Source organism: Pelophylax lessonae, assembly GCF_965119305.1.
Source record: "Pelophylax lessonae genome assembly, chromosome: 7".
Classification (NCBI taxonomy): Eukaryota; Metazoa; Chordata; class Amphibia; order Anura; family Ranidae; genus Pelophylax; species Pelophylax lessonae.
The window spans coordinates 295,261,046-295,276,272 of NC_138774.1; the positions used below are offsets into that span (position 1 = coordinate 295,261,046).

General features: G+C 45.2%; 1 protein-coding gene across 1 annotated transcript in view; it reads right to left on the bottom strand.

The window, feature by feature from the left end:
* Positions 1–1,044: 1,044 nt before the first annotated feature.
* Positions 1,045–15,227, bottom strand: part of KDM5C (lysine demethylase 5C) — a gene marked incomplete at its 3' end in the record, with an annotated part of 70,289 nt that continues 56,106 nt past the window's right edge. Inside the window, exons 27-29 of the mRNA XM_082264252.1 lie at positions 8,909–9,127; positions 6,501–6,621; positions 1,045–1,664 (exon numbers count right to left, since the gene is read on the bottom strand). Of these exons, the coding sequence (XP_082120378.1) occupies positions 1,045–1,664; positions 6,501–6,621; positions 8,909–9,127 (960 nt within the window). The remainder of the gene's footprint in view (positions 1,665–6,500; positions 6,622–8,908; positions 9,128–15,227) is intronic.

Here is a 15,227-nt window from a genome sequence, read left to right on the forward strand (position 1 = left end):
AGGTCTGTTTAAATAATGCCTCTATGGCTCCCATATTTGCACACATTCCCACAACCTTTACATTAAAATGTGATATCACCCTTTGTTCTCATGCCAGTATGGGCACCCAGCCCATCGTGATATACCATACCAGTTTTTTTTTGGAGGGATTGCTGGGAGTAGGGAAATGGAAGAACATAAGCTCCACCTGCTGGAAACTCCATATCACTGCAGCTAAAGTTTTATTTAGAGTAATTGAAAAATGGCAAAGTAGGAGCAGGGTACATATACCTGGGGAGAGACATAGCTTGAATAGCGAAAAAGGCATATGCATATGCTCTGTAATCTAAGGAAGAGAAAAAAATGTTTAAACCCATCTGATTATTTCCCATTGTGGAAATTTTCCTTTACTTCCTGTCCCAGCAGGAGGTGAGAATCTTTCTCAGACAGTTGGCCCTCTCCTCACTGGAAGATTTGCCCATACCTTCTGTTCTGGTAACGATTATGATTTTTGTACTCACCATGAGATCCTTTTCTTCGAAGTCCATTGAAGGACACAAGAAGCCCTAAAACCTGTGTGTGTGTGATACGGTCATCAACAGAATGAATGATTGGACACAGACAAATAAGGGAAAAAACTAATTTGTGGGCTAGTCCAGGATAACCCTTCTTACTACCAGCATGTCTGGTCTTTTAGAGCATATTTTGCTCCTCACCATAAAATCCAGTTCATTGAAACACACAGCTGGATCTTCATGACAGATGGGTCACTTGTCGGGTCAGAGGAGAGGACTCTGAGGGAAACCAGACTTCCATTTAACATCCTAGAGCTCCGGGCAGTTCGGCTCTCCCTCTCTCATTGGACGGTTCTCGAGGATTGCCCGAACGCAATCGGAGAATAGCACAGCCGTGGCTTACATCAATCACCAAGGCAGCACCAAAAGCTCAGCTGTGGCTCTAGGGGGTGTCTCCGGTTATCGACTGGGTGGAACTTTATGCCCCAGCCTTGTCTGTAGACTACATTTTGGGGAGTGGACAATAGGCAATTGGGACTATCCTCAGCAATCAGTCTCGATCAGGGGGGAGATGGTCTCTACACTTTAGAGAATTTTTAAGAAATGGAACGGTGTCCCCAGACTCAATTGAAAGGTCCCCCATAACATTGATGGGGAGTCTGGTATCCTTCAGGATGTACTCCGAGATGTTGATGGGAAATCTGGCTTCCTTCAGAAGGTCCCCAGAGGCGTTGATGGGAAGTCTGGTTTCCTTCGGAAGGTACTCTGGAAAGTTGATGGGAAGTCTGGTTTCCTTCAGAAGGTCCCCAGAGACGTTGATGGGAAGTCTGGTTTCCTTCAGAAGGTACCCAGAGACGTTGATGGGAAGTCTGGTTTCCTTCAGAAGGTACCAAGAGACATTGATGCGAAGTCTGGTTTCCTTCGGAAGGTACCCAGAAACATTAACGGGAAGTCTGGTTTCCTTCAGGAGGTACTCCGGGATGTTGAAGGGAAGTCTTGTTTCCTTCGGAAGGTACCCAGAAACATTAACGGGAAGTCTGGTTTCCTTCAGGAGGTACTCCGGGATGTTGAAGGGAAGTCTTGTTTCCTTCAGAAGGTACCCAGAGACGTTGATGGAAGTCTGGTTTCCTACGGAAGGTACTCTGGGACATTGATGGTAAGTCTGGTTTCCTTCAGAAGGTACTCCAGGACATTAATGGGAAATCTGGTTTCCTTGGGAAGGTGAAAGTGACCCATCTGTCATAAAGATCTGGCTGTGTCCTTCTATGAACACAATAGAAATACTGTTGTAGCTAGCAATACTAACAAAGAAATGCAAGAGTACAGCTGCTAACTGCTAGACAGAGGTTATACCTGGAGGATCTACTGTACAAGAATCTCCCTGCTTCATTCTCTGGATTGGCATTTCCTCCACCGTTCCTTCTACTTCATCTTGAATATTCCTTCACCAGTTACAAAGGCAGATCTGACATGAGGAAGCAAAGCCCAGCCTCTACCAAGCTGCAAACAGTTGCCCAGTATAGACAGGTATCAAAATAATGCGCCCCTTGTTCACCTACTTGCAGCACTGACCCTACTCATTTCATTTCTTTGTATTTGTACAGATGTGGAACTGGATCTCTTGTTGCAGCAGTTGAGTATTTTTGCTCTATAAATACACCATTTTTACCATCATTGCACCAGAAAATCTTATTACATCGGATCTTTCATTACTTCACGGATCTTAAAATGGAACTAAAACCATCAAGTTTACAGTTTCCATAAACAGTTACAAATCAAGGCATGCCATGAAGAACGGTCACAGTTGCTTGTGCTCTAGAACGGTCACAGTTGCTTGTGCTCTAAACCAAACTGTCAAGCTATTAAACAGCTGAGGTCCATAACTGATCACCTGCAGCACCATAACTGCAGATTGGAGATGGGCTTAGACGCGTTCGGGATTCTGGTCCCAACGCACCTGCCCAATCCCACCAGAAAGCCGACACTGCACACTGCCAATAATGGGCAGTGAGACATTTCCCATATTGTACAGCTGCGGACCAGGAAATGTCTCACTACCTGCGATTAGGGATGTGTAGTGTTGGCGTGGGGAAGGTGGGTTGGGACTAAGATCCCAAACATGCCTGAGCCCCATCTCTACTGCAGATGAAACTGACAAAGATGGCAGCTTCCTCTGCGGTAAAAGGATAAGGGGGGGGGGGGGTTAGTTCCGCTCTCTGCTAGGGGAGCTCTCAGCACTGACCGATTGGCGGTGTTTGATTACTCAGTTCTCAGTATAGAAGCACCGGGGGGGGGGGGACAGATGCAGCATGACTCCGATGCTGCATCCACCTAGGTAAGTATAAATGGGGGAAAAAAAGGAAACCCCATATGTGACGGTAACCGTCACTATGGGTGAAAGACAGATACCTGATGGTTTGGATGGCTTTAGATGGGGCGGTAATATTTGTCAGCAATATCTCTCAGGAAATGTATGAAGATGAATGGTTTGACTTTTCAGATTGCTAGAATATTGCAGGAGTGTCTCATAGACCCTTGCTAGATAGTGGGGTGGGGTTTGTTATTGGTAAGTGCCTGTATTCCATTGTTCTATTGTTTCTGTCTGCCTTAAGATAAACTTATTATGGGATGTATATGTGTATTGGCTGCTAAGGGGGGGGGGGGGGATTGTCCCACAGTGTATATCTCTTTGTGCATGTGTTTGAATAAACACTTTGTGTTCTATTTCACCCTCAATCAAGAGTCCTGTCTTTTATTGGGGGGATCTGCTACAAGGGGTTGCTATGCTCTTCATACTCCCTTGAATAATCACTAAGCTCTTGTAAGAGCTTGTTCCTGTTCCTGCTGCACTCTCTGGGGAAAGAGAGGTTAACCGACTGGAACCTGGAGCCTTGTCGTAGGTCCAGGGTGGGTAGGAGACGGCGAGACCCCACCCAACCAATCTACGGCGGTTCGTGGGGTCTGAGGTGGCTATGGTGTCTGGTGGAGTGCTTGGAGCACTCGGGAAGCGTTAGGAACATCCCGTCAACGGAGGTACCCAGTAGGGGTGTCTGGAGTCCGTTATACCATAATTCTCTTTTAAGTATGATTTCTATAGCATAGTTACACTGGTCCAACCAATGTTAAGTGTGCATCTCTCATAGCTGAACCCAATGCCGGCATAAGCTGCAAATCATACAGTATCTCATAAAAGTAAGTACACCCCACACATTTTTGTAAATATTTTCTTCTATCTTTTCATGTGACAACACTGAAGAAATGACACTTTGCTACAATGTAAAGTAGTGAGTGTACAGCTTGTATAACAGTGTAAATTTGCTGTCGCCTCCAAATAACTCAACACACATCCATTAGGCGTCGGTCAAGTGACCCTTCAACAGAATCAAAGATACGCAGAGAACCACGGATTATGATCTGAATGTGTACACTGCTCGTTTACTTCTAATTGATTGTAAGTAGCTTTCAATAAACTTCCTCTGATTGTTTTACATACTACAGTAAGCTTTTCAATTTTTTGGGTTCCTGCTGGTCATTTCCCGGATTAATCGCTGAATACACTTGTCATGTTTGTGTTCATGGGATGATCGATCTCATATGAGTGGATCCAGCTTGCCAAGCCATCACGGTCTCATTGCTTTGAAAGTTTGTCTGTCTGGTAAGCGGTTAAGATAAGACACATTGCGGTGCTGAGTGGCTTCTGCACAGACATTTGGTGATGGTCTTTCTGCATGTATTATCCTAGTAGAAGATTATTTCCATCATAATAAACTGCACTATGAGCTTCTTTTATCATTTATGCTGGATTTTGATCATCCCGTTTCCCTGTGGACTTCTGGACGTTCAGCTTCGTCGCCCTATATGAAGTGATCCTAGAATACCAAAGGAAATGTTATTTTCTTATGTTTGAAATACTCACCTTGAGTTCCGGTATTCATTTTCACTGAAGCCGGTGAACGGTCCTGCTTCCTTGGTTCTAGCGTCGCTTATGAACTATTTTTTACACATCCATTAATATCTAAACCGCTGACAACAAAAGTGAGTACACCCCTAAGTGACAATGTCCGAATTGGGCCCAAAGTTTCAATATTTTGTGTGGCCACCATTATTTTCCAGCACTGCCTTAACCCTCTTGGGCATGGAGTTCACCAGAGCTTCACAGGTTGTCACTGGAGTCCTCTTCCCCTCCTCCATGATGACATCACAGAGCTGGTGGATGTTAGAGACCTTGCGCTCCTCCACCTTCTGTTTGAGGATGCCCCACAGATGCTCAATAGGGTTTAGGTCTGGAGACATGCTTGGTAAGTCCATCACCTTTACCCTCAGCTTCTTTAGCAAGGCAGTGGTCATCTTGGAGGTGTGTTTGGAGTTATGTTGGAATACTGCCCTGCAGCCCAGTCTCTGAAGGGAGGGGATCATGCTCTTCTTCAGTATGTCACAGTACATGTTGGCATTCATGGGTCCCTCAATGAACTGTACCTCCCCAGTGCCGGCAGCACTCATGCAGCCCCAGACCATGACACTCCCACCACCATGCTTGACTGTAGGGAAGACACACTTGTCTTTGTACTCCTCACCTGGTTGCTGCCACACACGCCTGACACCAACTGACCCAAATAAGTTTATCATGGTCTCATCAGACCACAGGAGACGGTTCCAGTAATCCATGTCCTTAGTCTGCTTGTCTTCAGCAAACTGTTTGCTGGCTTTCTTGTGCATCATCTTTAGAAGAGGCTTCCTTCTGGGATGACAGCCATGCAGACCAATTTGATGCAGTGTGTGGCGTATGGTCTGAGCACTAACAGGCTGACCTCCCACCCCTTCAACATCTGCAGCAATGCTGGCAGCACTCATACCTCTATTTCCCAAAGACAACCTCTGGATAGGACGCTGAGCACGTGCACCCAACTTCTTTGGTTGACTATGGTGAGGCCTGTTCTGAGTGGAACCTGTCCTGTTAAACCGCTGTATGGTCTTGGTCAGTTTCAGGGTCTTGGCAATCTTCTTATAGCCTAGGCCATCTTTATGTAGAGTAACAATTCTTTTTTTCAGATCCTCAGAGAGTTCTTTGCCATGAGGAGCCATGTTGAACTTCCAGTGACCAGTATGAGAGAGTGAGAGCGATAACACCAAATTTAACACTCCTGCTCCCCATTCACACCTGAGACCTTGTAACACTAACGAGTCACATGACACCGGGGAGGGAAAATGGCCGATTGGGCCCAATTTGGACATTGTCACTTAGGGGTGTACTGACTTTTGTTGCCAGCGGTTTAGACATTAATGGCTGTGTGTTGAGTTATTTTGAGGGGACAGCAAATTTACACTGTTATACAAACTGTACACTCACTACTTTACATTGTAGCAAAGTGTAATTTCTTCAGTGTCGTTACATGAAAAGATAGAATAAAATATTTACAAAAATGTGAGGGGTGTACTCACTTTTGTGAGATTACATATACACATACACACCTTTCTCTGAAACTTCCTGTGCCTAGACACCGCTGCTCTTTAGCTATTAATCTGCAGTGTGAGGGGTACTGTTGGTCTTTGGAGATTTGGCAATATCACGAATGAGCCGTGGGGCCATCACTAGGCTCCGAGCAGCACAGAGAAATGCGTTGGGCTGTGGCCTGGCTGGAGTCCAGGCTAAGGTTGCCACTTATTGTAATATGGCATATCTTCTTTCACACTGAGCGATCTTAGAAGCCAGGACAGGCTATTCCCGACCAGAACTCTCAGCAGTAGATATCAAGGATTAGTACCCCCCCCCCTCAGAGAGCCTGAGCAGCACACTATACAGGTCTTTTTGGGCCTCCACACACTATACAGGTCTTTTTGGGCCTCCACACACTGGGTCTCACTGCAAAACAAGGCATGGTAAACTCGTAATTGAGAAGAGATCAGCTGCAGGGAGACCCTAGGCAATACTGGTGACCAATCCTCTGCATAGCTTTTTTTTGGGCACCCCTTCCACAGCACAGGTCCTACTTAACTTTGATAACATACCCTGAAGCATCCTATTGACAGCATTAGCCAACTGATCATTCCTGAAGCCATCAATGCTGAGAACTTTATGTAGTGAGCAAGTGAAGCAAGCAAGTAGTAATGACCAATATCCATAATGAACCTAGGAAAGAACAAGAGAACACTCCAAACCTCTGGCTTATCACTTCTAGTCAATGTCCGCACTAGGTGCCGGTCCCGGAAGGGGCATGTCCTTCTCCACATAAGCACCAGGGAACAAAGATAAGGGCTGGACTCTAATGACATCAACCATTCAGTTTTATTAAAAATCCATCAGTTTCTGCACAGGCCACATCTAACGCGCCTCACCAGGACCGATTTTTGACACGCCTCACCAGGACCGATTTTTGACACGCCTCACCAGGACCGATTTTTGACACGCCTCACCAGGACCGATTTTTGACACGCCTCACCAGGACCGATTTTTGACACGCCTCACCAGGACCGATTTTTGACACGCCTCACCAGGACCGATTTTGAAGTGATGGATTGGTAATAAAACAGAATGGCTGACATTGGAGTGCAGCCCTGATCTTTGTACCTAGGAAAGAACAGTTCCCACTAAGCAGAACCCAATAGGTGCATTCTAATCCAAAGAACTCCATTTAGATGGGTGTTCAACCTGCGGCCCTCCAGCTGTTGTGGAACTACAAGTCCCATCCTGCCTCTGCCTTTTTGGAGTAATGCTTGTAACTGTCAGCCTTGCGTAGCCTCATGGGACTTGTAGTTCCACAGAAGCTGGAGGGCCACAGGTTGAACACCCAAGTCCCATCCTGCCTCTGCCTTTTTGGAGTAATGCTTGTAACTGTCAGCCTTCCGTAGCCTCATGGGACTTGTAGTTCCATAACAGTTGTAGGGCCACAGGTTGAACACCCATAAAAATTTCTTGAGAGCCAAAATAAAAAGAGTAAAAACCCAGCAACATAAACCAAGTATTTTTTTTTTTTTTTATAGTGATGCTAAACATAATTTATGCAAAATAAACGTCTGCAATACTGAGGTATAATACAGCCTGGAGTTTGCCTTGCAAAGCAAACCGGGAGACAAAGTCCAAAAAAACCTCTAGCTTTATTTCTACATGTCAGAAAAGATAACCCTCCACAAGGGAACTTTAAGGGTAAATTTTTTAACCTTTTACATTACTTAGAAATTTTTTTCTTTTTTTTTTTTAAACTTTTTAAACAAAAGTGTCCTGAACAAAGTGAACATGTCTTAACTTGGGGTTGGAGGTGCAGAGAGAGCCCTGTGCATCCTGGACTATAGAGGAGGACGAGGAATGGGAACGCTAGTGAAAACTATCAAACACGAGGAGAAGAGAATAAATAAAAAAGAAAATTAAAAAAATAGGTGACCCCCTCCCAAGCCCAAAAGAAAAAAAAAAAAAAATGAATCAATGTTCCACTTTCTTTGCGACATTAGAAGCCCCATCCACGTGGCACCAGATGCTGGTCTTGGTCTTGTGGCTTCAGGCTTTTGGGGACAGAAGAGGGGGGGGGGTTAAAAAATAAACATGCTGGTCAGGGGGTCCCCCATTCCTTCAGGGCAGGACAGACAAGTAAGGGCCTCTAGCACAGCCCCCCTTCAGGGCCTACAGAAATCTCACCGGGGTAATTGCTTGGATTATTTGAGACCTACATAGAAAAGGGCGCCCCTCCTCACGTGTTTAAGGGTCCACAAAGTCCATAGGCAAGCACTGACAATTGTCATGTGAAGGTAGCACCAGCTTTCATTAGATGTCCCCAGAGAGGTACACCCCCAATCTTCAGGGGAGAAGGGAGAAGAGAATTGCTGTGTAAGAGGTAGAGAGGAGGGGGTCCCGGGTCTCATCACCCCCCAACAGTTTCCTCTCACCATTCTTCAGCGGAGGTAAAACTGAACGTGTTGTCCGGTAAGAGGGTCTCCATCCCAGTTTTGGGGAGCGTCGGGGGTCTTCAGGCTGAGTGTCACAAACGCTGAAAGAGAAAAAAAAAAAAGAAAAGTCATCACATGGTACGGATATCGCCTCATCTGAATATTCCCTGCCAGTAATGAGCTGTGCAACACTGACATGAGGAAGGGAAGACTTCTCCTCTACCAAGATGGCCGCCTCCACACAGACACTGTGCAGAACAAAGCATGGTAGATCAGTAATGGGGAGAGAAGTTATAGGGAGATCATTGTCACTACTGGGGTCCGGTCCTTTGTCCCTTGCTTGACAAGAGTTTTAGAATGTCAGAGGTTTACAATGCCTCATGGGATGTGTAGTTCCGCAACAGCTGGAGGGCTGTAGTTTGGAGATCCCTGGTCTAAATAAACCGCGCTGGCGGAGTAAAGATAATTTTCAGGAGTGAGAAATAGGACTCCCTACAGCGGGAGTGCGATCGCTCAGTCCCCCGTTCTCTTGAACTCACCTCGCCATTCTGGTTACTTTCTGTCCCCACTTTCCTTGGACTCTCCTTCTCAGGTGCCGTGTCCAGCGCCCGATCACTGCGACTTCTCTTTGGTCCCACCTCCTCCTTCTGGAGTGTTGGTGGGGGGTAACCCCCTTCCACCCGCTCGCTCCTCCTTTTCTTCCTCTTCTCGTGGTCTTTTCCCTTCAGGCGGTTGGCCCTCCGTTCGCACCGTTCGATCTGTCAGACAGAACACAGACTTGAGACAATTGTTCTCGCTGGCTTCCTATGCCAATATTGCTGCAGCCTTCTGCATTATCACAGATCGTTCACTGCTAGAGAACAGGCGAGTGCTACATGAAACGCAATACGATACCCTCAAGCATATTTTAGTAAATCAGAAATAATCTGCTAGATAACCTGAGCCCCTTCCTTAAGCACTAGCCCAAAAAAAAAAAAAAAAAAAAAATTTATATATATATATATATATATATATATATATATATATATATATATATATATATATATATATATATATATATATATATATTTATTTATTGTGTGTGTTACTATTATTAGTATTCATATATATATATATATATATATATATATATATATATATATATATATATATATATATATATATATATATATATATATAATGAATACTAATAATAGTAACACACACAATATATATATATATATATATATATATATATATATATATATATATATATATATATATATATATATATATATATATATATATATATATATATATATATTCCCGTTTTGAATATATAAAAAAGAATTTAAAAATTAAAGTATGTATGAAAAAAAAAAAAAAATAGATAGAGATATAGATATATATATATACACACACACACACACATATACATACATACATATACAAAAGTTGCATATTGTAGACTCACGGTGTCGCACTCTAATCAGCTAATTAACTCAAAAACACCTGTAAAAAGTTTTCCTGAGCCTTAAAATTAGGGGTCTTCAAACTTTGGCCCTGCAGTTATTCAGGAACTACAATTCCCATAATGTCTAGTCATGTCTGTGAATGTTGGAGTTTAACAATGCCTCATGGGACGTGTAGTTCCATAACAGCTGGAGGGCCGTGGTTTGAGGATATCCGCCTCAGTCTGGTTCAGTAGGTTACACAATCATGGGGAAGACTGCTGACTTGACCGTTGTCCAGAAGACAGTCACTGACACCCTCCACAAGAAGGTTAAGTCACAAAAGGCCACCGCTAAAGAAGCTGACTGTTCACAGAGTGCTGTATCCAAGCATATTATTGGAACGTTGAGTGAAAGAAGAAAAAGGTGCGCAAGCAAAAAGGATAACCGCAGCCTTGAGAGGATTGTGAAGCAAAGGCCATTCAAGAATTTGGGGGGGGGGGGGGGGATTCACAAGGAGTGAACTACGGCTGGTGTCAGTGATTCAAGAGCCACTACGCAGACATATCCAGGACATGGGCATCAACTGTAGCGTTCTTTGCGTCAAGACACTCTTGAACCAGAGATGTCAGAAGGGTCTTACCTGGGCTAAGAAGAGCAGAAAAGGGACTGGCTGGACTGTTGCTTAGTGGTCCAAAGTCCTCTTTTTGAATTCAAGTAAATTTTGCATTTAATTTGGAAATCAAGGGCCCAGAATTTGGAGGAGGAGTGGAGAGCCACAGATTCCAAGTTGCATGAGGTCCAGTGTGACGTTTCCTCAGTGATGATTTGGGGAGCCGTGTCATCTGCTGGAGTTGGCCCACTGTGTTTTATCAAGTCCAAAGTCAGCGCAGCCCTCTAGCAGGAAATTCTAGAGCACTTCATGCTTCCCTCTGCTGCTCAGCTTTATGGAGATGTGGATTTCATTTTCCAACAGGACTTGGCATCGCCCACACGGCCAAATCTACCAATACCTGGTCACATGATCATGGGATCACTGTGCTTGATTGGCCAGCAAACTCACCTGACCTAAACCCCATAGAGAATCTGTGGGGTATTGCCAAGAGGAAGATGAGAGACACCAGACCCAACAATGCAGACTAGCTGAAGGCCGCTATCAAAGCAACCTGGGCTTCCATAACACCTCAGCTGTGCCACAGGCTGATCGCCTCCATGCCACGCCGCATTGATGCCGTAATTCATGCAAAAGGAGCCCCGACCAAGTATTTAGTGCATCCTATACTGCACATGGACAGACTTCTCACGAAGACAACATTTCTCTATTACAAATCCTTTTTATTTTTTTATTAGGATTTGTCTTCTGTATTCTAATTTTCTGAGATACTAAATATTGGGGTTTCACTCGCTGTAAGCCGTAATCATCAAAATTAAAAAGAAAAAAATGCTTGAAATATATCACTGTGTGTAATGCATCTACAGTGCTAAAAAAAACAGTCGTGCTGGATTATCTATACTGGCATGGACTGGGTAATGTGTTAGAAAAAAAAAAAGATGCCACATAGTTTGATTGAAATGAAAATTATCACCCTACAGAGGGCTGAACTCAAAGACACCCCGAAAATCAAAGTGAAAAATGATGCAGCAGGCAGCTGAAGTGTCATTGCAGTAACTCAGAATGGTTCTCACTCAGTAGTTTGTATTAGGGATCGACCGATTGTCGGCAAAGCGGATATATCGAGGGCCGATATGCACTTTTCCCGATATATCGGCCCCGGAGGTTACCGATATTTTGGGAAAGTGCTTGTACCGAAAGCTAGAGGCATCACCCCGGTACCGGTGTCCATAGCTGACGGTCGGCTGTCTTGTAATGACAACCGATGCGGCTGAGAAGCCACTCGGCTGTCATTACAAGGAGCAGGAGGGGACGCACCCCCCCTACCCTCACTCCGCCTTCCGCAGCTCGCCCAGGTCTCCAGTCCCACCAGGAGACCCGGGCAACCAGCCTGCACGGCCGCCGAAGACCCAATTAGAGCCGCATTTGGCTCTGATCGGGTCTCCATGCAAAAACCCTGAAGTGATGTCATGAGTGTCTGGCGCCAGATTAAAAAAAAATGAACGCATTCAAAACAGTCAAACTTGGCGTTTTGAATGCTTTTAAGTGAAGAGGAGGGGTTTGGGGTCTTTTAGACACCCAGATCCCTCATAAAGTACCTGTCAAAAAATAAATAAAAATCTTTTTAAACGTACAAAAATATTGTGCAGTGCCATTGTCTAACCTGTAGAGGTCTGTGCGTCCCTCCATGGATATGCCTCCCCAGACCATCACTGACCCCCCACCAAACCAGTCATGCTGAACGAAGTTACAGGCAGCATAATGTTTTCCACTGCATACAGTTCTCCCCCACCCTGTCACACATGCTCAGGGTGAACCTGCTCTCATCTGTGAAAAGCACAGGGTGCCAGTAGTTGACCTGCCAATTCTGGTGTTCAATGGTAAATGCCAATTGAGCTCCACGGTGCCGGGCAGTGAGCACAGAGCCTATTAGAGGACGTTGGGCCCTCAGGCCACCCTCATGAAGTCTGTTTCTGATTGTTTGGTCAGAGACATTCACACCAGTGGCCTGCTGGAGGTCATTTTGTAGGGCTCTGGCAGTGCTCATCCTGTTCCTCCTTGCACAAAGGAGCAGATACCGGTCCTGCTGATAGGTTAAGGACCTTCTATGGCCCTGTCCAGCTCTCCTAGAGTAACTGCCTGTCTCCTGGAATCTCCTCCATGCTCCTGAGACTGTGCTGGGAGACACAGCAAACCTTCTGCCAATGGCACATGTGCCATCCTGGAGGAGTTGGACTGTCTGTGCAACCTCTATAGGGTCCAGGTATGGCCTCATGCTACCAGAAGTGACACTGCCCCCCTCTATAGGGTCCAGGTATGGCCTCATGCTACCAGTAGTGACACTGCCCCCCTCTATAGGGTCCAGATATGGCCTCATGCTACCAGTAGTGACACTGACCCCCTCTATAGGGTCCAGGTATGGCCTCATGCTACCAGTAGTGACACTGACCCCCTCTATAGGGTCCAGGTATGGCCTCATGCTACCAGTAGTGACACTGACCCCCCTCTATAGGGTCCAGGTATCTCCTCATGCTACCAGTAGTGACACTGACCCCCTCTATAGGGTCCAGGTATGGCCTCATGCTACCAGTAGTGACACTGCCCCCCTCTATAGGGTCCAGATATGGCCTCATGCTACCAGTAGTGACACTGACCCCCTCTATAGGGTCCAGGTATCTCCTCATGCTACCAGTAGTGACACTGACCCCCTCTATAGGGTCCAGGTATGGCCTCATGCTACCAGTAGTGACACTGACCCCCTCTATAGGGTCCAGGTATCTCCTCATGCTACCAGTAGTGACACTGACCCCCTCTATAGGGTCCAGGTATCTCCTCATGCTACCAGTAGTGACACTGACCCCCTCTATAGGGTCCAGGTATCTCCTCATGCTACCAGTAGTGACACTGACCCTAGCCAAATGCAAAAATAGTGAAAAACAGTCAGAATAGATGAGAAGGGAAAAAAAAAATGTCAGTGGCCTTCACCTGTAAAACCAGGTGGAAAGCCATCCTAGATGCTTACAGCGCTGTAAATGTGATCACCATTAGATTTATTCTAGTGAATGCAAAAGTTGCCCTTGGAATTGATATCCATATTCGTCACACCAGGAACTGTAGCATTTTAAACTGTATAAAAGTAAATCTGTAGGCATTAAAAAGCAACTCTTTAGAGATTTTAGCGGATTCAGCTGTAGCCATGAGTGTCCCAGCCTGCTGACACCTACAGAGAACATGTTTTCTGTATGCCGAGGCAACGTGCACAGTTATGTCCAAAAGTTTTCAGAATGACTTTTCACAAAGTCTGCTGCTTCCGCGTTTTTAGATCTTTTTGTCAGATATTACTATTGGATATAAAATAACTACAAGCATTTTATAAGTGTCAAAGGCTTTTACTGACAATGACATGAAGTTTATGCAAAGAGTCAATATTTGCAGTGGTGACCCTTCTTTTTCAAAGACCTCTGCAATTGCCCCCGGGATGCTGTCACTCAACTTGTAGGCCACATCCTGACCGATGGCCGCTCATTCCAACATAATCAATGCTTGGAGTCAGAATTTGTGGGGGTTTTTTTGTTCACCCACCTCTAAGCATTGACTACAAGTTCTCAATAGGATTAAGGTCTGGGGAGTTTCCTGGCCATGGACCCAAAATTTCGAGGTTTTGTTCCTCTATCCACTTCGTTCCAACTTTGTGAAAATATTTGTGTCATTCTCAAAAATTGTGGCCACAGCTGTATAAAGGAGGAGTCCTGAGGAAGCATACCCAATAGAGAAACCAGTCAGCCCTTGACGAGAACCACTTGGAGCCAACACATTTTGGGGCCCCCCAATCTTAATATATTAAATTAATACATTTGTATTAATAATAATAAAAATAATAATAATAAAATAATAATAAACACCCGGAAAAAAAAAATGTTAAGGGTTAGTGATTATTATTACACATTATTTATGTATTGTATTTGGGATTAAATTTTATTTAAAAATGTGTATTTTAAATATATTTTTCTCTTTCGTTCATTGAGGGACATGGCGCTCCACATTCAGAACCATAGGGTTATATTGCCCCCTACAGGAGTAGGACACTAGGCAGGAAAAAAAAAAAAAAAAAAGACTTGGCCACGCCTATGGGTAGTCCTTTCTGGTATACATCCCCCTCTCTGCTATAGGCCTTCAGTTTTTTTTTTTTTTCTGCCTAGTCAGGAGTAAGGACCTTGCTCCCTGCCGGGATCTTTGGTCCTGGTAATTTTTTCCTTTTAATGGCATTTTTTTCTCCTTTTTTTTTTCCTGTGAGATCTACAATCAACTGCTGGGCTGGGCGACGGGCTGGATAGCTAGATCCAGTGGTCCCCCCCAGTCTAGCTAGCAAGCGCACGCAGACCAAAGCGCAATGCTAGGTTGGCCCTGACATAGCCCCACTAGACGGGGCTGGCCTGCAAGCCAAATGCCTCCCGAGGTCGCATACGACCGGGTCTTTGACTGAGTCGCAGCATTCCTCCTGGCTAACAACCCCCCATTTTGATGGTGAGGAGGTTCCTCCTTGCTGACAGCCCCCCATTTTGATGGGGAGGAGGTTCTGTCTGGAGTGGTGCCCGTCTAGTTCCTTGTATGGTGAGTAAGGTGCCCCCCCCCTCTCCCCCTGGATGTGGCTTGGGTGGACACGGGCACCTACCTGGGACAGACCTGCGCTTTCCCCCTCCCCCCACAACCCCTTAATTTTGGTGGTCCCCGTGGACCATCTTTGACTCCCCAGGTGAAGGTGGACTTTCAGCAGTGGGGTAGCAAAAAGCACCCCCCTTTGTTAAAAAGCCAGGT